The following is a 21,800-nucleotide window of genomic DNA, read 5'->3' as shown; positions in this document are numbered from 1 at the left end:
CCCCAACCTTACCCCTATCCCTACATCCTACCCCACCCAACAAGTTCCCTTAATCCCGCCCCAATTGTCCCCTTCCCTGATCCCACACTACCAATCCCATCTCCCCTTACCATTATTTATCCCCCCCCCCATTCCCCAACATTCTGCCACTCCCCTTTTCCTTATTTACAAAACTTAAATCACTTGAAGAAGTCAGTTATTCCTTAAGTGAGATTTTTTTTCTGTGTTACTAACCATTCAGTTTCCTTGAATGTGCAGAATTAAAAAGAAGACACATTTTCTTTTCCTCAGTTATTCCTTAAGTCAAAAAAATGATAGAAATACAATTTGAAATCAGATTTGAAGCATTGCTGTCAGAATATAAAACGTCTCAAAAAACAGGTTGAGAAATGTTTTTCCTTAAATGAGATTGTAAATTAATGCTAGAAATGGTTTTAATTCATGAATGGTTTTAAAATGTTACAAAGTAATAGTAACAGTAATCTACCCTCAGAATGTGATTAAGAAATCTATTAAAGTGAGATGAAAAGTGAAGTTGTCATTTTTGCCCTTAGGTCAACGAGAGTGAACCACCTGTGATTTGGCTGAGTGGCCTCCACATCCCAGAATCCTACCTGACGGCCTTAGTGCAAGCCACCTGTCGCAAGAACGGCTGGCCGCTAGACAAATCCACCCTCTACACAGCCGTCACTCAGTACATGACCCCAGATGAGGTCAGCGAGCGCGCTCACTCCGGTAAGTCACCCAAATGTCACTGGATAGTCAGTAAATTTCAATATATACCAAAGATACACAGTCTTACTTCCAGTAATTAGGAAAAGTACTCACAACTCTACTGTGTTCAAGACACACATTACTGAACACAAATAATCCCTAAACTTTTCCAAACCGCCCTGCCTGTTAATTACTCCCTTTAATGTCCGCAATGGCCCGAGTGCTGCATGGTTTTCCTCAGGAAATAAATACAATGTAATGGTAATGGGTTAAACTCAAACTTAATTTACCAGCTTTCAGTGTCTGCTCAATTTTTATCAGATTAATAAATTACTTATGATATTTCCCTCCAAAGATGCTCACTCCTAAAATATAATATAAAGTCCAATGGCTTTTAAACAATTATCCGTTCAATTTAAACAGAGTAGACTGTTAGTTCTGGTTCAAATTTGAGTAGGTTGATTGACCAAATGGACAGCCTTGATGACATCCTGTTTATTCTGCGACCTATACACGATTTCCTTACTCAGGCGTATGTACTCTTGTCAAAATCTATGGTCATTCATTCATCCATCCACGGCTAAACGTCAGTAGAAGTTGAGGATTTAATGAAATTTGTGCTTGAGCTACCCTACTGATTGTCGCTCAGAATATGGGTCGGTGTGAAGTCGCCTGCGTACATGGTATTGCCTGGCAGTTTAATCAACCACATGCCATTGCGATTGCTGGACAGGTTTTGTTGGATTTGTGCAAAATTGTGTTGTTACTAAGAAAAGTTGATCCTGGGCAAAAGTAATCCGAAACCTCTGCTGTGTAAATTCCCAGGTCTCTCCCCCAAGCATCCCCCTACAACAACAACAAGAAAACTCAATTTTGCACCAAGAAAATATAAGTGGTCTACAAAAGAAAGGGAAACAGCTACATATCTGGGGAATAAAGTGAGACAAGTAACTAGAAAAAAAATGTGGCATTCTCAGTAGGCGTCTCTATGTTCTCAACTTACCGCTGGCATTTCAGAACCAATTTTTTAATTCCTAGTGGATGTTTGATTTTTCACAGCTTGCATTTTCTGAAGCAATTTATTTTCTAGGATGACCGAAATAGAGTGAAAAACTGATTAAAAACATGGAAATATCAAATATCCGTCTAGCATGGCCTTGTGGCTTTTTGTATGCAGTTTGTTAGAAAGCCTTTATTGACACACTTCAATGTACAAAATCTTTTGTTGCTGGCAAGATGTAATCTCTTTTGATTTCAAAAAGTGTCAATCAATGCTTACAACGGGCCGTAAATTACAAAGGAAATGAAATTGTATGATTCAAGGCAAAACTTGAAATGATACGAGCAGGTCAGGCAAGACTGCTCATGTGGGAAAACTATGATTGCATTTTCTTGGAGTACACTCTGTTATTAAAACGTCTCACATCTTGGAGGTTTAGTGATTAAGGGTGAAAACCTTTCTGAGGCTAACGAAACCCTTCAGCAAACCTCGCGGTCCAAAGAAAAATGTGAACCAACAATGCCCTGGCACACAGAAATTCCTTGGAATTAACTGGCACCAAAATTTATGAAACAGTTGATCAAATACTATGACTGCAGCTGTATGCATAAACACAGTCGTAGTGTTTTTCCGTTTTGCATAAAACTTCTTTTTCTTCACCGGAAATTGTTATCCTCAAAAATAGATTTTCAGCACTTTTGTTGCTTCAAACGAACATAATGCACAAATGACAAATGATGGACTGTACCTTTAAGATTGAAACCACCAAAAAAAACCACCTCATTAATTACTGTCAGCAAATAATCCGCGTGCATATGGGAATAAACAAGATTGCTTTCATTGGATGTATTCAAAATGCAAATTTCCGCCCTCTTCATATAAATCCAATTGAGCTTGCTGAAAACAAATTCCTCTAAAAGATAATCCCTGCCATTTGTCTGTTTTGTAACAACAGGCTTGTTTTTAAGCACTCGTGAAATGAAGTGAGGCTGTTAAAGAACTCTTTTATGACGTCCATCGGTCTATCCTCGGGATGGGCTTTTTAAGTGTTTTCAATTTTTGGAATTAAAAGACTGAACTGTTTATTTGACATTGCTATTTGCTATGGAGATTGGTAGAAGATTAAATTCAAGTTTTGAGGCTCAGGAATATTCGTCCAATTTGTTTTAATAATCTCAACAGGCTTGAGGAATGTGGTCTACAGTTGTTTTACATATTTCTTTAAAATCTGCCTGTAATTCATTTCAAACAGTTTTTGTGCCACCATTTTATCAATTTCCAACAGTGGTCGGCCGACCATCGTTGGAAAAAAACTGCCCTTTTTTCAAAAAGTGCCCCCAATTTACCAAATTTATTTTAGTCCATATTTTGTTTGCAATCGGTTACACATGCGTGAGGAGGTGCAAGCCAGCTAGTCTGGTTCCCTGACCTGACAATTCTCTGACGTCTGTAAATTGCGCTCCATTTTGTCTGAAGTAGGGTCAGGGAACCAAACAACAAGGACTTTTTTTCTTGGTTTTTCCAGCATCTATGAACACAAAGCTTTAAACACGTCCGTGCAACATCATTTGCTATAAAAAACTAACACCAAAATCCATCAATTTCTGAAAATTACAGCAAAAGCAAATGTCTTTATATTAGCTTTAATTCTGTTGTTCCGATGTCTAAGGACAGCACTGGGACTTAAAAACAGTCTTAAAAGCAGCCCCTCCGTATAGCATTTTTCATTAGTTTTATCTACCCAGATGAGAGACCATCTGGCCGTTTCCTTCTGTCTTTGTAATTGATATTTTGTGTGCCGAGTTGAAATTGGCAATTTCCATCAACAAAGCAACCTTGAATTTACATTTAAATGAGAAAAAGGGAAGTATCGAGCATTATGCTTCCTTAGATGTACGTAGTTCTACAGGGACATTGTTCAATGCTGACTGAACTCCTAAAAATAACATTAAATATTTATTTTACCTGTAAAAGCATATTTTTTGTTAAGGAAAGTATTCAGGGAGAGTACGTGACGAAAAGCAAGTTTCTATTTTGAACCCGCTAGATTATATACATTTTATGCCTTGTATCCAAAGAAAGAATCTTTTTTTCAAAGACATTGTACACAAATGCATCTATAGGTTTTCATTGGAGATCCATTCATCAGATGCACTGAGGAAAATATACAATTTTACTTTTACAAAAACAGTGTTTTTTATGTTGTTGGCCCTATTTGTTTGCATGTTGGAGGGGTTTTCAAGAGTTCTACAACTTTAAAAGTACAGTGCCAAATAAAAAGTTTAACAAAAATCAGAAAATTCAATTTCAATAAATATATTCTTTCCTCCCAACCCCATATTTTTTTTTCAGGGAATGAGACAAGACATTTTTCACTGAAATATTGTTTTGATTTTTAAAAAGGGGATTTTTGTTGTGGATAATTTATTTTATATTTTAAAATTTTTTTTTTTTTTTTTTGGTGTTTTTGTTTTCATGTTTCATAGTTTGAAAAATAAGATTTTGACATTCTTGCACCTTGTGTCTCTGGTTTTGTCAGGGTGTTTTGTGACTGGCTTATACCTGGAGGGTGCATCCTGGTCTCGGGAGGATACATGCCTCGCTCGTCCTAAACCCAAGGTGCTGATTGAGGAGCTGCCCATCCTCAAAGTCATCCCTATAGAAGCCCATCGTCTCAAATTACAGGTAAGCTTAAACTCTAGCATCATCAAGGACAAATCCATTAAGCCTTGGGGATCAACTGTACGGTAGTTGGCAAAGAATTCTATTTTTTTAGAAGACTCGGTAGTAGATCAAAGTTTTTCAAAAAGTGGTTGGCAGTGGTGTTGACTACTGTAGTCAACATGTACCGGGACTGAATGACCTCAGTTGAGATGTACTAAGATTTGCAATATTGTGTGACGTTTCAGGAAACTTTATTAGCCCTAGGAGTGTGCATCTACGGGTAGTACAGGAAGCGGGTACCCAATTGAAAAAAAAACATGAGTACCCTAGTACCCGTGAAAGAAACCCAACCCCATAATGCGGAAGTTGCTGTTCAGATTGTTCATTAAGGTCCGCACGATAATACTACTACATCGGTGCGTCAATAGAGCAAGATACAAGTGTGTACAGTGAGTTTTATAGCTTTCTGGTGAAAACTGCAACTTCTGTGAGCATCATAAACATGGCTTTCATTTTAAAAATTCCCCACAAATGACATTCAAATTCTTTCTTTTTCATTGTCGAAGAAGTTGCTAAGTATTTTGTGAAGTTGTTTACGGGTACCCGATTCCATAACCTGGAACCGGTTCCTGACATCAGCAGTCGGGTACTCAGGTACCTGGTTCTGATGCACAGCCCTAATTAGCCCTCACAGCACCCACAACCACCCTGCCTGTTACTCCTAACCCCCCCCCCCCCTCCCCCCAAACTGCCCCAGCATTCTATGGGTTTATTGATTTTTGGAGGAGGAAATACAATGTAATACAATTTCATACTAGGGCTAAAGGGTTAAAGAATGGTGGGATTTTTCCTTGTAATATGTAAATGATTAACGCCCCCCCCCCCCCACCCCTCTCTAATCCCCTGAATTCCCTCTTGAGCCTTTCCTAATTCACGGAACTGTCCAACACAAAAATAAGCTAATACTATTTTCTTAGCAGACATCAAGTTACCGGTGTCAGGGTCTCACTTTACCGGCGTGCTAGCTTCTCTGGGGATTCAGCGGGTAATTGAGCACGTTACAGTGCACGTTACATGCTGATATATCCACTGTGCATCATCGTGAGATCGCACAGCCCTTTGATCCTTTGGGATAGACCTACAGGGTAGTGGCCTTCAGAGAGAGATAAAATTAAATGTCCCCTCTTCATAAGTTTTCAGAAGCAAGTCTCTCTGTCAGTATCATGTCTGCCGCCGACAACTTAAAAGCAATCAACAGCGTTACACCTCTAGCTTTATATGTAAAGGCAAACACAAGTTAACCACGCTCGCACGGCGAAAATTCTAAATTCGACTGGTACCCTGTGACGTGTATATATAAATATATGCTCTTTTACTTAGACCAGTACTAATCCTGAAAACTCAGAACAAAAATAAAGATGGCGAAAATGTACACTACTGCGCAATTTCACGCATGTGTGTTGAAGCGAAATTTCCCTCTAGGAGAAGCTAGCACGCCTGAGAAATGAGACCGTGACACCGGCAAGAATGTAAAGTATCTTAACTGTGACTGGTTCTTGGTTAGCACCCCCAAAAATATGCTTAGCAATATTGTTTTGCTTAGCGATCAATGAAATCAGGCCAATTAAGTTGTGCTTACAGATTACTGTGGAGGAAGAGTAGAGATCAAAGTGGCTCACTCAAGAAAACCCAAGTAGGGGGAGTCGTCGTGACTCAAATGAGAGGGGGTGCATTCTAACTTGTTATAATTGCTCTCTTTGTGTCTATCCTTCACAGAATACCTTCCGCACACCAGTGTACACCACGTCGCAGCGTCGTAATGCCATGAGTGTTGGCTTGGTGTTTGAGGCAGACTTGGGCACCACTGAGCATATTTCTCATTGGGTCCTGCAAGGTGTCTGCTTGGTACTCAACACAGACTAAATCGGGATTTTAATTTCGGGAAAATTCACCGACCACAAATTGACAGACTAAAAATTGTCTTGACTAGCAATATACAAAAGACCATATTGTTTTCTTATGAGCTTAGGGTGTTTTTCAAACGGCGCCTTTGCATCCAGCTTTGAATTTAATCAATATCATGTCCTGACTTGAAGGACTCTGGCTCGGTATTAATCCATGTTGCTCCCAGAACAGCACATCTTCATATTTAGGGCCAAAGACAATGAAAGAATAGACTTTCTGTTTTAATTGGTATAAAAAAAAAGAATTTAATAATTCTGGTGCCAGATATGAAACTAAAGTTGGAACGAAGCCAGGTTTTGGAAAATGGTCTATTTGTGACTATTAGGAAATGGGACTGCAGTTCATTCAGAACTTCATCCGTTCTCTGCATTTATGACTAGATTAGACTTGTTTCCAGACACTGTTTGTTATTGATACACACTAGCCACAAGTGGGCATTGTTGCTAGGATCAACTTTATGATGAATTGCGTGTAGTGAAATTTTGTTTGTATTGCAGCAGTAAAAAATAATGTGTATTAAAATATACCAAGTGACACCTTGAAGTTACGAATCAGATCCTAAACTAGGTTGAAGAAAAGACTAGAGAGTATTGATGATTGACCAACTTCATTCTCTCCAAAAAACATGAACTCAGACAGAAAATTGAAATGCATTTCCATTAAATGGAGCGATGGCTTTTTGCCTAATGAAATAAATACCATTTGTATGTGTTGCCAAGGGTTTGGCTAGTTGCTGGATTGGGAAAGGAACACGGAGAATATAAATTTGCCTTGGGTAAGGTGTATGAAATGAACATGGATATATTCTGAATACCTCGAAAGTGATTACTTTTCAGTGTAAAGCAAATGTTTAATAAGAAAACTGGGGCGTTTAAGAAGAAAGAAAGAAAGTAATTCTCATCCAAAAATAGACAATTCTAGTTCAATTGACACAGAAAGAAGTGCTGAAATGAAATCACTCCATCTTTCCTGTTTATTGAATTGACTTATTTCATTGACAGCAGTCGTTTCGAGTTAACAGTACTGTATTATCAAAGACTTTTTGGTGAATTTTTTTTTTCCATGTGTTTTTTTTTCGACACTGCTGCATGATGCGTCAAACTTAAACCTCGTTTCAATCCGTCCTTAAAATTTCCAATCAATTGTAAACTTATTCCAATTTCTAATGAATAATCAAAGTACAATACCATTGTTTATTTTTTGTATAATATTGAGGTGCCATTTTGCTGTTATGCGAGCATTTATTCCAGTTGTGACTCCGTCCTTTTGAAAGAATTGTTTTGTATAAAGATGTGTGCCTTCTAACTGAGATCCGTCCGTTTTATTATTGCACCCTCTATTGATTCACTTCAGAAAGTGGCAGGCAGTGTTTTTTTTCACTTACAGAATTTATAAAGTTTTATCTTTTTCCCAAGGGAAGAAAGAGTATTTTAACATGTTCACATCGTTTGCTCTGTCTATTGAAGCATGTGGCAACATTAAAAAAAAACTAAGCGCTTTAAATTGCCAAGAAAAAATACCAGATATCTGTAATTGGATATCGGAAGCGATGCTGCCTGTTTTTTATGATTCAGTCAACAGAGGGTGCATTTCATTTATAGAATTGCTATTTGAACAGTTAGAATGGTTGCTGTTACTGTCATAAATATTAAGATTGATATTCCAAGTATTTATCTGATTTTCAAATTGACTAAAAGTCAAGTTTTCCGATCTAAAAAGGTTTATATGGTTTTTAAGAATTTAAAGTATAAGTATGTATATATTTCGATATCTTGTGGAAAGGAAAGTAAAAGTTATAAAAAGATTATGAATTTAATGAACGTGTTCCCGCTTCTTTGTTTTTTGGTGGTTAGCTCTTATTGAGCAGAAGCACTCGGGACAATTTCATGGCGTTGCAAAGCGCATGTTAATTACTGAGCAAATAGCGGATCTATCTGATGGATGAATATTTGTATTGTCATGAATATTCTGATCAGTACCCAAAGACTGTTCCTTTCTATAATGATTCCCGCTCCTTTGTTTTGTTTTGTTTTGTTTTGGGTGTTTTTTTGGGGTGGTTAGCTCTAATTGAGCAGTATACAAAACACTCGCGGCAATTTCATGGCGTTGCTAAGCGCATGTTAATTACTGAGCAAATAGCGGATCTGATGGATGTATATTTGTATTGCCATGAATGTTCTGATCATTACCCAAAGACTCTTCCTTTCTTTAATGGTTCTCATATTTGTGTTGCCTCTGAAGAAGGGTGGAACGGTCGATAAATAATTGAATTCTGGAGAAAAACAATTGCAGTTGCAACCGGATAATGAATTTGATTGATGTTTGATTTTTTTTTTGCAATGAGTTTATCATGAGTTGATACCACAGAAGAAAATAGTAAAACCATATTTAGCAAGACGTAGTTGACTCGCATTGTATCTGCGCCAAGCAGCTCACTAACGTCAGTGTACTGTTTTAGCTGTAGTGGTAGCCATGCCATACCAGTAAAGTTATACTACAGACACCTAATATGATGAGCGGCAACATCCTCTCATCTTCTGGGATTTCACTGGTTGCTGTACGCCGTACTTTGCGTAAAAACATCTGGTATTCAGTTTCAATAGCTTTTCAAATAACAGGCTGATTGACTGAATTTCGTATTCATTATGTATTTTCCTTTGCTTTTGGGGGGCAATGGTGTTCCAGACAGGGTCGGCGGTAATAACAAGGGTGTTTTTTTCTTGAGTCGGGAACCCAAATGAGATCGGTTGGAAATGAGAAACAACAATAATATGGGACATCCTAAAACTAGCGATCGCTTTGAGCATGCGTGACGATTGCGCTTTCAAAGTAAATATGCTGTAATGGACGCAGATTTTTCAGACTTTGGACTGAAATCTGGCCTTTTGAAGCTGAGTGAAAGAAATTATCAATATGTCTATAGAAAGAAATGCATATTTGAAACTGTTTTGGTTTAGGCTACATTTAAAAATTGACAATCTCATCCCTACGTGCGTGACTGCGTGTTCTCTTCTAATTCTGCGCTAGTATAAAATGAAACCTGTCACTGCAATTGACAATGTCGTCCGTGACCCCATTGTAAGCATTTTGTTTTGATAACCCAGAATTTAAGTTGAAGCATCTGACAAATTGACATCGCGCTCGCCCCGCGGAGTGGGCCTGGCTTTGTAGATTTCAGCCTATGGCCACGCAATGAAAGCGTTCATTCCATGAACCATTGTATTCCTTTTCAAAAGCCTGAAGTTTAAACAAACAAAAAACGCCGAAGGGCCACTTCTGTCGCTAAGACATAGTATGGTGTTGTCCAGCTCAAGAAATATCAAACCACTTCATCCGATAAGATACCTCCGTGTGACAAGGTGAAACCATCAGTTTCCATGACAACACCCACTCTATCGTTGCATACTGATAATCTAGGTCCACTACGCGGTAGAGAGTGGTCGTATATAACTGGCGGAGGAAACCGTTCAATTCACTTGGAAGAGTCGGGCGAGCAGTGTGATCGGTGTGTGTGTGGGTCTTGTTGATAGATATCGAGCGCTAACTCGAGATCTCTCAGATTAGAGGGAATTCGTCTTTTTATTATTTCGCCAGGGTCAGTTCTACAGATTAGAATTCTTCACTATTGAAGGTAAGTTTTTTTTCTTTAAGAAACATTTTATTGAGAGACTTTTTGTAGTTGCAGGAAATTCGGAACTTTACGCTTAACTCGCCAGGTAGAACATAGACAGAATGCTTTAAATCGTTCATTTATTCAGCTTAAGTATGGAATAAAATACATTGTTGAAATCGTACCCGCCCCATCCGCCCCGCCCGCCCGCCAGCCCCATCTGCCTCGCCCGCTCGCCCCGTCTCGCCCAAATTGTGGAAAGAATGTTGCTATCTGACGCCACTTTTTCTTCATGTATCATCTCAATGAAGGTCAGTCATTACAAAAATAATGATAAGACCTGAACCCGGGATTGAGAAACATTCCCAATTTTGTTAGGAAATACAAAATTTAGTTGACTCTCTATAGACTGTGTACACATCCACTGAAGTGCAGGCATCTGGATGCTACATTCTTTCAAAAATGGTTTTTAGAATTATCTATAGAATGTGTTTTGGAGTTTAAAAAAAAAGGTTAAATGAGAGGACCTTTCGGAACAAGTTGGCAATGTTTTGTTATTTTATTTTCTTCAACTTGTTGGTGTTTTCACTAGAGGGAAGATGGCATGTTGCGAAAGCGAATCAGCTTGGACGAGAACCAGGGAATTCTGGTTAATTATCCTGTGTGCAAATGCGACAAACCCTAGCCGCCCCCCCCCCCTGCAACACCACACAAAATCGTCGCACTTGGCCTTTGTTTATACACTACACGGCGAACTTTTCAATTTAATGGCTCAATAAATATACAATGTGAAGCTAATGTTACATTTGTTTGGTCGTATTACGAGTTCAGTGCTCCAAACACTCCAAATTGAATGAAAGTCATAGAAATGCTTCGTTGTGTAATTTTTTTTCACTGGCATAATATTTCCCCCGAACCTCAGTATGTTCTACTGAGCGAATGTCTACGTAACGGCCGTGCCTATACGATTAATTGTTTTCATGAGTAGTTAAACATGAACGATGCTTATCTCAGAGCTCTAACCTTGTCGTTTCTTGAATAAAAAAGCATGAAAGTCACGTAATGCGGACAATGCCATGACAGACAATCCTGACTGAAACAGACGCTTATTCTTTCTTTATTCTTTTCTCTTTGCATAATTGAGTTGAATTAAATTGAAGGTTTTTTTATTGTTCGTACCATTCTCGCAGTCCGAAGACTGAATTGCGATGGTTTACAATTTACAATTAACAGAAATCATTGGAAAAAAATATTTATACATAATGTTCGACATTAAAGTATTCTAAAAAAAAACACATTATTTTTTTATGCAAAATGTTAAAACATAGAAATATTCTAAAAAGACTCTTATACAAACATGTGGATTAAAAAATGTTAAAATGCTACCCAGACTAGATAAAAGTTTAAGAGATTAGGTGTTTTTATTCATTTATTTGAAATGTTGTTTTTTATTTTTATTTTTAAAGCTTATTATGTCCTTGAAGCGTTGCTGTGTCGACAACAGGGGCGTAAATCGGGGGGGGGGGGGGTATATATCCCTCCCCCCACTTTTCGACCAGGGGGATGGGCTATTGAATCATCCCCCTACTTGTCCATGATGAGAAAAAAATGCTGAATTCGAGGTATTTGTCGAACATCCCAACAACCAAAGTGTATCAAATAGCACTGAACATTGGAGAAACAAAGTAAAAAACTTTTAAAATTTTGATCTAAGCAGTAGTATACATATTGATATATCATGAAGAGCGCCTCCAGTGTAATGAAGTGTTAAGGGCGCCCCCCCCCCCCCCCCCCCCCCCCGCTTTTCGAATTTTCCACGGCCGAGCAATTTCTGGATTTTGACCATTCTCCATCCCCCACCCCACTCGCCGGCACAGATTTACGCTACTGATCGACAAACACAAGCCGACTGAGGCTGAATTTATTCGTGAATTCCTCTGAGTAATGAAATGTTCGCTGAGGTAGAGTGTCCAATCTCTCTCCCCATCCCTTTGTGATAACTCACTCGATGTCCTGCTTACAGGGCGTTGCTGGACTGATATATATATGTTTTTCATTTGTTACGAGGGAACTACAAATTGATCGAGAAATTTAAGTGTAGAGAGCTTGATTTTGTTTGCAAGATTTAGTGGGAAATAGATTTTAGAAATATGCTGTACATCTGCCCTAAATTTGGGGAGAAATCTAGAGATGAACATTGTGTGCACTCCCTACTCCACCAATTCATTTTTTTTTTAAATTAAACTTCACATTTTTCTAGGCTTCATGAGAAAAATACAAACTTTAGAGAAAAGGATTGTACCATAAAGCAGTACATATTAAAATTAACAGCAAAATAAATGAAGCAAATCGAGCTTGGGGCTGTTTAAAATAAGCAGAAGATTGTGAAAACAGCCGGCAGAAACAGCACAAGACAAACAAACAAACAAACAAACACCCCAACACCCCAACACCCCAACAAACAAACAGAGGCATTACAAATGGGTAAGCTGACACGCGACAAGGAACATAATACTGATGACAGGGGCAATAATGATGAAAAGATGACAAAAGGATGCATGAGCGAAAAAATAACAAAAACAAAAATTCGGCTAAAATTTTGTTTCCGGGCGAAATCGGTTAATTACCTTTTGGCGAAGTTTGTTTTTGGTCAAAATCAGACTTTAAATCAATGAAATCATGACAATCAATGTAAGGACAATTTCACCTGAATCGTATTTTAAATTTTCACGAAGAGACAAATTCCAACTTTATCACGTTGTTTTATGGGCCAAAACAAACTATGGCCCCGAACGGACATCGCCAAGAAGTGTGTGACTTGGGCTCTCCGAATTTTCTGTCGGAAATTGACAGAAAGGACACAGGAAATTGTCTTCGAACTGAGGAGTTCGTGAAGACGCTGACGAAATGTATATACATGTAGACGGGCTCTTTTTCAGTGACACTTTATAGCAGCAAGCGTGGGGGACTGTCTGAATCATAAAATTTTACTTGACAATTGTATGTTCAGGTACTTGGGAGAATTCCCCGTCCTCCTTTTCCGACCTACTGTAGCAGTGACTTTGACCGATTCTTCGTTCTTCTCTGTAGACTCGGCCTGAACTAGAAGGATGACCACAGACATTCCTATGACGAACACATGGACAACGAGCGGTCCATTCACCACACATGGTGGGGAAGACGGTGATGGAGCTAGTGATGAAGAGGGACCCCAGGGGTGGGGAGTAGGCGGCATCGAGAACAGCATCCCAGTCCGCATCACATACACCATCATCGCATGCCTTGGCATTGCTGGCAATTTCATCGTCATCTTTGCTCTAATCAGGGTCCCCTCTCTGCGGAACTGTACGAGTTACTTCATCATACACCTGGCAGCTACTGATCTGATCACATCGATCTGGGTCATCCCGTTCCACATGTTATCAGTGACTCCTCACGTAGCCGAGGGGGTCGGGGGAGAGTTGATCTGCCGTCTGTTCATCTCCAAGTACCCGCTCTGGGTCACCATTTTTGCCTCCGTCTACAGCATGGTCTGTGTGACCATGGAGCGTTTCTTCGCCGTGGTTTACCCTCTCAAATACAAGGTTCTCTACACCACGTCTCGGATCATCCCCATGATGGTGTCTTGCTGGTTGGTGGGCGCGGTCTCCAACTGGTTCTTCTTCTACAACTACGACTCCGTGAGCGGGAAAGGTTGCCAGTTCGTACCGTGGCCTAGCCATGCCACCACCGGGGTGATTGGTGTGTACATCTTCGCTGTCGTCTACTTCATTCCGATCACTACCATGTTGTTTGCTCACTGGAAGATGATCAAATCTCTGAAGCATCAAGCGGCAATCCTGGATGGAAAAGGTCAGTAATGGGTTGGTGTCCCAACACTAGCCTTGGTCCGAGACTGTATTTGGTTTTCTATTTCCCTATTTTGCAGCCAGTCCGGTGACAAACGTGCCGCAGTAGTGGATGTCTCTATCAACGAGATGAATCAAATCCAGTCTTGGCAATATTGGCAGCGCTACCCAGGAAATTATGCGCATACCTCATGCGCCTGCATTGGCTTAAATACAGCGCGAGTGAGATGTACTCGGAATTTCCTGGGAAGGGCTGCCACTATGGACCATTATCATGTTGCGACCGTCTTGATTTTTTTCCGATTCTAATCAACGTAACCAAAGCGAGGCTGGAAGGAGAAATAGTCTGGTTCCTTTTTGTATAAGAAACATTATCATTCAGTACCGTCATTGGATACAGGGAACATGAAAAAAATTGGTGGCATTATCATAAAGATTTATTGCCATTACTATTCATCTTGTTGCGATCTCGCTTGTCACGGACCGGCTGTGTTTGGGGAGTAAATTCAAAATCCAATCTTGGACTAAGATTACCTCAAACCAGCTATGTTTAGTTTTGGTTATTTTTGTACTACGGAGAAGCCGTTTATTACCACTTCAAACCGATCCCAGTACAAATTATTATGTGCGCAGAAACCTTTGGCCATGTATGGAAGGACACGATTTTAGAAATTAACTTGCTTGTCTTTCATAAACATGCAGGAACATTTTTTTCCTAAATAGTGGTTTACCGGCCAAATAGTTAATTAGGAATTCAAATCGAGTGGCTCTTACGCTTCTTCTTTTCTTTATAAATTAAAACACTTACTTATTTTCCTTAAATGCCAATACTTATGTTGTGGCAACAGTTTCATCTTAGAATTCGCTTTAGAAATGCAGATCCATCATCCAGTCACGGCAGTGTGTGAAATTTGAATTTAAAAATGGCTGCTGATTTAAAGAATTTACTACGAAAACTTTTTTTGGGGGGCCGGGGGGGGGGGAAGTTTGAGCAATAGGTTATGACGGTAGACTTCTTTTTCTAACGATTTTAACCAAGTTTTTAAATTGAGGTTGACATATTGGTCATCTCTACGCATTATAATATCTATAGACGCTATTATATTGAATGTGATTTTAGTATAAGCTCTGACAGAAACCTAGTTTTATGTGGTTGTTTCTTAAAGAAAAACAAATAAAACAGTAAAACAGACATTATCACTGTCACTGACACTGCCATTTGTCGTGAGGCATATTGCCATATTCACTATATTACTGCCTACACGGACATTATCACGACCAGTGTCATAAGCCCTGCCACTGCCAATGTCAATGTCATGTCAGTGCCACTGCCAATTGTTGATGTCATTTTTACAGTTAGTGTCACTGCCAATGTCCATGTCATTTTCAAAGCCACTTCCCCTTCCAGCCTCCAGGGGCGGTGCCGATAAGAAGCAAGCATGGCAGCTACAAGTCGCCCAAGATCTGAGCCGTATGCTCCTGGTTGTCGTCGTGACCTACGCCGTCTGCTGGCTTCCCAACCAGGTCCTCTTCCTCGCCTTCAACCTCGGCGCTCCGGTCAGCTTCGCCAGCCTCCCGTTCCATCTCTCCGTCATCCTGGCCCTCTGTAATTCCTGCATCAATCCCTTCATCTACACCCTCAAGAACAAGCAGTTCAGGGAAGGAGTCAAGGTGGCCTTACGTCTCAAGTCGATGGGCGCCGTGGGCCCGGCCAGTAGCTCCCGGGATGAGGGGGAGATGAGAACGGCAAATACGCAAAATACCATAGCTTGAATGCTCATGAGATTTATAAGGGAAAACTAAGAAAACGTAGAAAGCTGTGCATGTTTAAGTCAAAACTCCTTTCCGACTTTTTTTTTAACGCCCGATGCTTTAAAACAGCTACGGGTGTGTTGAATTTTTCAGATTTTGTGACCACCAGTTTCCGTGACTTGCACCGTGAAAAAGTAACGTCTGTCTCTGTAAAGCACTAATTATACTTCATGAACATGATATTATTTATTCCCTTAAATTTGCTAATTTCGTATAGAAATAGATATTGTACATTGGCCTGAGCAAACGTGGACATTGAGTCGGACACAAATATATGACAATAGACGTTGCTCCTTAATGTTTTTATTCTTTTGCGTAGTGGTCCTTGTGTTTTGCTCTTTCTGGGGTTATTTTTGGAAGAAAAAACGGTGCTAGGATAGAAACATCAGGCACTCGATCGAACTTTATTAATGCGCTTTTTAAAATGACAATTCTACAGACTTGTTTTATATAGTTATGTTTATTCATCTATATTTATGTGTTGCATAGAGTGATTCCCCTCCCTCTACACTTGCGTAAGGTTACGCCCATTCCTATCATCTGTACCATTATTTCTTAAATGCATGGAAACTTAGCTACCATTTTCACATTGCGTACTTTGTCTGTAGTTGTGTTTATTCTTAACGGCTATTGTGTGTTCACAATGCCTTCGTTCACGTCACAATCGCGCGCGAGTATTGAAAACACCGGGCGTAGTCCCCTTGAGCACGCGGTAACTGCATAGTCGTTGCTACGAACACAAACGTACGTATGACTGTAGATATACAGAAACATTTTGACCTTGTTGTGCACAGTGTTCAGTTGTGTTGTTGCATTATCAGTGGATGCATGCATGGTGTACTTGTTGAACGTGAAGCATTGACACTGCAGGTCGGTTTAACCTTCTGAGAATTTCCACGATGGGAGAGCCCGTGTCAGGGGTTGAGTTAGAGCTTGCAGTTCCAGGAACGAGTCAAGACCATCCAGGGAGTTTTGGAAGTGAAGCTGGTCCGAGCACAGAATGCCTAGTGTCTCAACCTCAAGAGCAGGTCGACTGGAGTTTGTTACCCGATGTAGCCACGACCATGATAGCAGCATATCTCCTACCATGGCAGCGTGGCTACATGGCAATGACTTGCAACAATTGGAACAGAGCCATCATGAAATCACCTCACTTGTGGCGGACCAAGGACTTCCGTATCCACGGCAACTGGAGGGACTCGCATCATCTGTCTTACGTCAAGAGTGTCGGTAGACATCTCAAGAGGGTCTACTGTTCGTTTGGCTTCCGATCTCACCGCTATCCGCGTCGCATGCAGAAGCTCTTCACAGCTCTACTGGCTGAGCTGTACCGCAGCGGACCCGTGCAGCTCTTGGATCTACACGTCACATCACTTCAGTTCAACAGGAACTTTCAAACCCCCGAGTGCGATCGCGCCAGAAAGGGAATCTTGAAGTCCCTGAATCGGTTCCTACGACGCCAGACCATATTGCAGACCCTAGACCTGAGTGAAGACATGCTGCGAGTAGATGAAGGCGTGGCCTTGCTGTCGTCCGTCTCTGAATGTTCCTCCGCAAGTCTCAAAATGCTGTACATTGACGAGACTTTTCAGCAAGGAGCCGGTGTCAACGCAGACAGGAGTTTCGTCCGGATAATGGGCCGTTTTACCAAACTGGTGGAGGTGACTGTGAACTACAGCTGCCTGTCTGCTGAGCTGCTGTCCCGACTCGCTGCTTCCTGCAGTTCAACATTAGAGGTTCTCAGTATCACAACTCACCGCCATGATAACCACGAGCATACCATCAACCGCGACGCATGGGTTGATTTCTGTGAAGCCTCTCCTGGTACCCGTGTTACCCTCTCCATGAGCGGCATCGTGCGTATGGCTGCTGTCTACCGCATCCTAACCCCTGGTATGCCGCTAGTCAGCCTGCGTACCTTCGGCCACAACGACGGTGGGTTTCATCCTGACCGAACTCTGCGACATCTATCCCGCCACTTCCACCATTCCATCCGTAAGATTGTTATGGACGTGGGTCCTGTCTACCACCCCTACGCCCGAGGATTAGACTGCCTCATCCGGAATTGCAGCAAACTTGAAAACCTTCAGATCCACGGGCGGATCTCCTGGCCGGCCCTGCGTGACGTCTTCGACTTCTTGGACGAGGCTTACATCAAGAAGGGTCTCCGGCCGAGTCTGACGTACTTCCGAGTGGTCATCACGACCATTGGTTTTGGCCAGGAGGAGGCGTTGGTCATGGAGGAATTCAGGCCAATGTTTGACCAACATAATCTCAACTATGAGCTCGTCTTCGATCCTATGTACCCACTGCCCCTGGGTCCATTGGTACCCGTGGGTGGTGAGGAACAAGTGGACGATGTTATCGAAGTATGGTAAGCACAAGGACTCCGAAAAACTCAACCTCTCGTGAATTTTAATTTGGTAGCTCCTTATCACAAAGAAAATCATCAATGTTGCACCCGTTTTGTTTGGTGCCGGTGATGTTAATCAGGATATTGACAAGAATTCAGGGATTCCAAGTAAATGACGCCACCAAGCGCTAGCCTCGAGGACGCCATTTTTAACGAGGTTTTGCGATCTTGTCGCCAAGTACATGCATAAGATTATTACAATCAGGCAATGTATACAAACAAATCAACCTTTTTTTAATGTGATGCACCATGAGACAGCAGACACTATGACTTCTTTTCTGAAAGCTGAAATTCATCATTGTTTAAAATGTGTATCGTCACGACCGTTATGGTTGATCAGAGTTTCCAGGAATATGTGACATTAATGCTAAATTACTCATACAACGTGAACAGTTAGTGCTTTTCTGTTATTTTATAATAATTGGTTATTAACGAAATTCTAAGAAGTGAGATTACACCTTATAGTAATAACCAATGGACCCCTTCCATCTGACGTCACACCTGAGGGGCAGACCTTTGTTCCTCTACGATGCGCATAAGTAGACACTTTGTATTGTATCAAAACAACGTCTTGCCCTCAGTGAGAGCGCACAATGGAGTTGGTTGCATTTTCTTGTCAAATTCTAAAAAAAATTGTAACTTTTATTCTGACAAGGAAAGCCCCCGTTGGATTAAGCATTGCGGTCATTATTGGCACAAAGTCTGTGTCTGTGTACGTAACAATATTGAATCAAAATATGTAAATAATATATATAATTGTATACAATTAACGAAAAAAGCAAGTAACTTTGAAAAACAAAATGTTTTCCCCCTGACTTGTCATAAATAGAGAGTGTCACATTGTATCATTTCTGAACAATTAAAATTAGTGTTGGACCAGAAATAGTGCAAGATAATTAAAATCTGACTTTTCTATAATCGCCAAGGCGTCCACTTGTCAAAGTTATTGTCTATGACTCTGGCACGAACGCGAACAGCTGAAGAAATGTTCACTTTATTTCTGCACGATTTGAACCAAGTGGAGTCTCCCAATACTCTCAGAGGCCGAACTACTTTATTGAATCCGTCATTCAGGTGCGGAAGAATTTCGCAAAATAGTTCCGGTTTTGGCGGGAACTGAGTCTGGACGCCTGTCGTCTGCTTCCACTCGAAGTACTTATTGTACATTGCGTCGTTTGTATCCAGCAGCAACAAGAAGTCCACAAGTTCTTTGATCGACTGGAAGTCGGCGATGTGAATGAAGGAATGTGGTGGGGCGACTCGCTCGAAATCCTGCCTCGGTGCACCGCCCACGACCGGCACAATCCCGTATTTAAGAGATGTGTCCCAGAACTTTTCCGTGATGTAGTCTCGGCACTCGGTGTTAGCCAAAGTGAGGTAGAACTTGTACTCTCCCAGGAGCTGTTTGCATTGTTCAGAGCCACGCGGCAGACAGTCTTTTGCCCCACAACGCCCGTAAGTATCCACTCGCACCAGCTCTCGGACTCGCTCCACAAACTCGTTCCTCGGCCAGAATATCTCTTCGCAATTGCTGGCCATCCATGCTATCAGTTTACTCTTTCCCTTCGCGAAGTTTCGCTTTGCGAGAAATTTCCTCTTAGCACCAGATGTCTTGTTGGTTATGGTGTACCCAAACGGACACGGAATATCAGAGTTGGAGTTGTACGTCATCAGCTTGTGGTATCTAAGTTGGGAGAATCTCAAATCTTTGACCCACCTTAGGGCTCTGAATGGGGACTCCGTACTAAAATAGACCCAGGTTTGACCCATCGGCGCGTCAAGGTTCACAAGAATTCCCAAATTCCCCGCCAGCATTTTTGGCATCATGCCAAATACCACTGCATCTTTTGTCCTGAATTCCTCGATCTCAGTCGACACCGTGAGACCCACAACGGTCTGTTGATTTGGGCAGAACACCGTCGCTCGATGTCTGTAAGACCCTGGTATCCCCGTGCTAAACAGACTGAGAATGTCGCTTAACTCCGGAAAATCCTCCATGTTATTGATGCCCCCGTACAGCAGGATCTCCCTGAAAACTGTGGAGCCATTCGCGACAGAATCAAGGCGATATCTTGTCATGAAATCGCGCCTGTCGTGCAAGTAAAAACCATCTTCACCAAGAACGGAATGCAATGATTGAAAGCTTCGTAGTGGATTTCCTAGCTGGTGGTTGGTCAGCGTTAGATAACAGCAGTAGAGGATTAAGACGACCAGGATGGCGGTGAGAATGGGCACTACTACTCGACGGAAGATGGATCTTAGCACCTGTGTGTTGAAAAAATGAACAAACCATTACAAGTCAACACTAAATGTGAGGGAAAGAAATCACGGAATATTGTGGACAAACTGAGTCCTAAATAAACATTTGTTTGGTTTTTGTGGTAGTGCCTTCTGTTCCATACTACTCCCGAAGTGTGCATATCACTTATGATTAGTTTTCTCCATTAATATGTGAACTTTATTTACTCTCGGTACCATTCGGTATTCTCGGTATTAAACAAAATTAATGAGTCACAATTTTTCTAATTTGTACAAAATCTATAATCCATCTTTTTCCTGTGAAAATATTTCTGCAATGCACGGAAACAGTAAATGAATGCATTACATTTCACTGATGTAAATCGTGCCAGATTTCTTTTTTTAAATAAACGTGATGCTTCTCAAAAGATAGTTGTTAGCAATAATTGTATGCATACTCGCTTTAAAGCGAGTATGCATTACATTGCTCACAACCATCTTTAGGGAAGCGTTACCGTTTTGAACAGTTTCCTGTTTCCAAGCTCAAAAAGACTGCTGTATAACACACAGATCAGCCTAGTTTTGCCTGTTATGATATACACATGTTGTTCATAAAAGATAGAAATGGGCGCCCCTTCAGGTCCAGCCCCCTCCCCCACCCCCGGTTTAAAACTGTCGTATATGCATGCATATACGACAGTTTAAAACCTAGTTTTTACCTTGGGCATAGCAGTGAAGTACATGAAAAGAGTTACGAACCTAATTAGTCATGGAGTGTAACAAGTACTCAGTCATGGAGTGGAACTCAGGTACACAAACATTTTTTTCCATGACTTTGCAAAGTTAGACACTTCAGTCATGTCAGTGAAGCGACACAGACGAAATGCAAAATGTACCTCGAAATGAGCCGCTCCTAATTCGGTTTTGTCGCGGCGACTCTAAAACGCCAGTCTGAAATAGTGTTCAATAAAATTATACAGTTTGACCTACCTTGTAGATTTTTCTCTTTGGAAGGTAATACATCGTTGGGATTTAACATAATACCGTAGGGCTACCTCGACATTTCAACCTTGGTCAAGCGATAATCATGCATGTAGATACATGTAATACAATTTTCATGTTTTGGAAGCACTGCCGTTATGTACAGTAATTGTGGCATGCTGTATGCACAGTCTAAAGTCCAAAGGGCAACTCGCACTGAACAATAAGCCTGTTGTTCTGTACGATGTATTTTGAAACCCACACAAGTCCTTGATAATATTATTCAAACAAAATGGATACCACTTGATTAGCGCCCTCTATGCATTTGGCAGCCAATTGTGCATGTATTGTCACTGAATTGAAATAAAATGAAACCCCCAATGATGGCAGCTGAATGCAAACGGTGTATTGATCATTTTGTACACCGTCTAGGCTGTACGTGGAGATGATGCTAAAGATAACACCACTATTATTCGTTTTGTCTGCAAGGCTGTATTTACTTTACCTTTTTTATGTCAAAGTGAAGTTGTCCTATCGTTGCATGTCGTGTTTTTG

The 21,800-nt window shown here is 40.9% G+C and overlaps 4 protein-coding genes across 6 annotated transcripts in view; 3 read left to right on the top strand and 1 right to left on the bottom strand.

Moving 5' to 3' along the window:
• Positions 1–8,159, top strand: part of LOC119730483 (dynein heavy chain 10, axonemal-like) — an 80,136-nt gene extending 71,977 nt beyond the window's left edge. For 2 of the 3 annotated variants that reach the window (XM_038203418.1, XM_038203420.1), the window contains exons 70-72: positions 555–735; positions 4,254–4,399; positions 6,155–6,301. In XM_038203418.1, coding sequence (XP_038059346.1) covers positions 555–735; positions 4,254–4,399; positions 6,155–6,301 — 474 coding nt within the window. Of the gene's footprint in view, positions 1–554; positions 736–4,253; positions 4,400–6,154 lie in introns of all 3 variants that reach the window. The other variant, XM_038203417.1, reaches the window with a different exon arrangement.
• Positions 8,160–13,047: 4,888 nt separating this feature from the next.
• On the top strand, positions 13,048–16,187 carry LOC119730859 (galanin receptor 2b-like). The gene is made up of 2 exons (XM_038203912.1): positions 13,048–13,805; positions 15,210–16,187. Exons 1-2 carry the CDS (start codon positions 13,064–13,066, stop codon positions 15,572–15,574), a joined length of 1,107 nt encoding a protein of 368 aa, XP_038059840.1. The 5' UTR covers positions 13,048–13,063; the 3' UTR covers positions 15,575–16,187.
• A 21-nt stretch (positions 16,188–16,208) lies between these two features.
• LOC119730858 (F-box only protein 39-like) lies at positions 16,209–18,951 on the top strand. The gene has a single exon (XM_038203911.1). The coding sequence runs from the start codon at positions 16,513–16,515 to the stop codon at positions 17,989–17,991; it is 1,479 nt and encodes a 492-aa protein (XP_038059839.1). The 5' UTR covers positions 16,209–16,512; the 3' UTR covers positions 17,992–18,951.
• On the bottom strand, positions 18,354–21,287 carry LOC119730678 (alpha-(1,3)-fucosyltransferase 4-like). Its single transcript, XM_038203670.1, has 2 exons — positions 21,255–21,287; positions 18,354–20,291 (listed from the first exon to the last, which is right to left on the bottom strand). The coding sequence occupies exons 1-2, from the start codon at positions 21,285–21,287 to the stop codon at positions 18,939–18,941; spliced, it is 1,386 nt and encodes a 461-aa protein (XP_038059598.1). The 3' UTR covers positions 18,354–18,938.
• Positions 21,288–21,800: the final 513 nt, after the last annotated feature.

This window comes from Patiria miniata, unplaced genomic scaffold (genome assembly GCF_015706575.1).
Source record: "Patiria miniata isolate m_02_andy unplaced genomic scaffold, ASM1570657v1 HiC_scaffold_22, whole genome shotgun sequence".
NCBI lineage: Eukaryota > Metazoa > Echinodermata > Asteroidea > Valvatida > Asterinidae > Patiria > Patiria miniata.
Note: the sequence above shows the minus strand (reverse complement) of the source record. Positions and strands in the feature narration are given on the sequence as shown.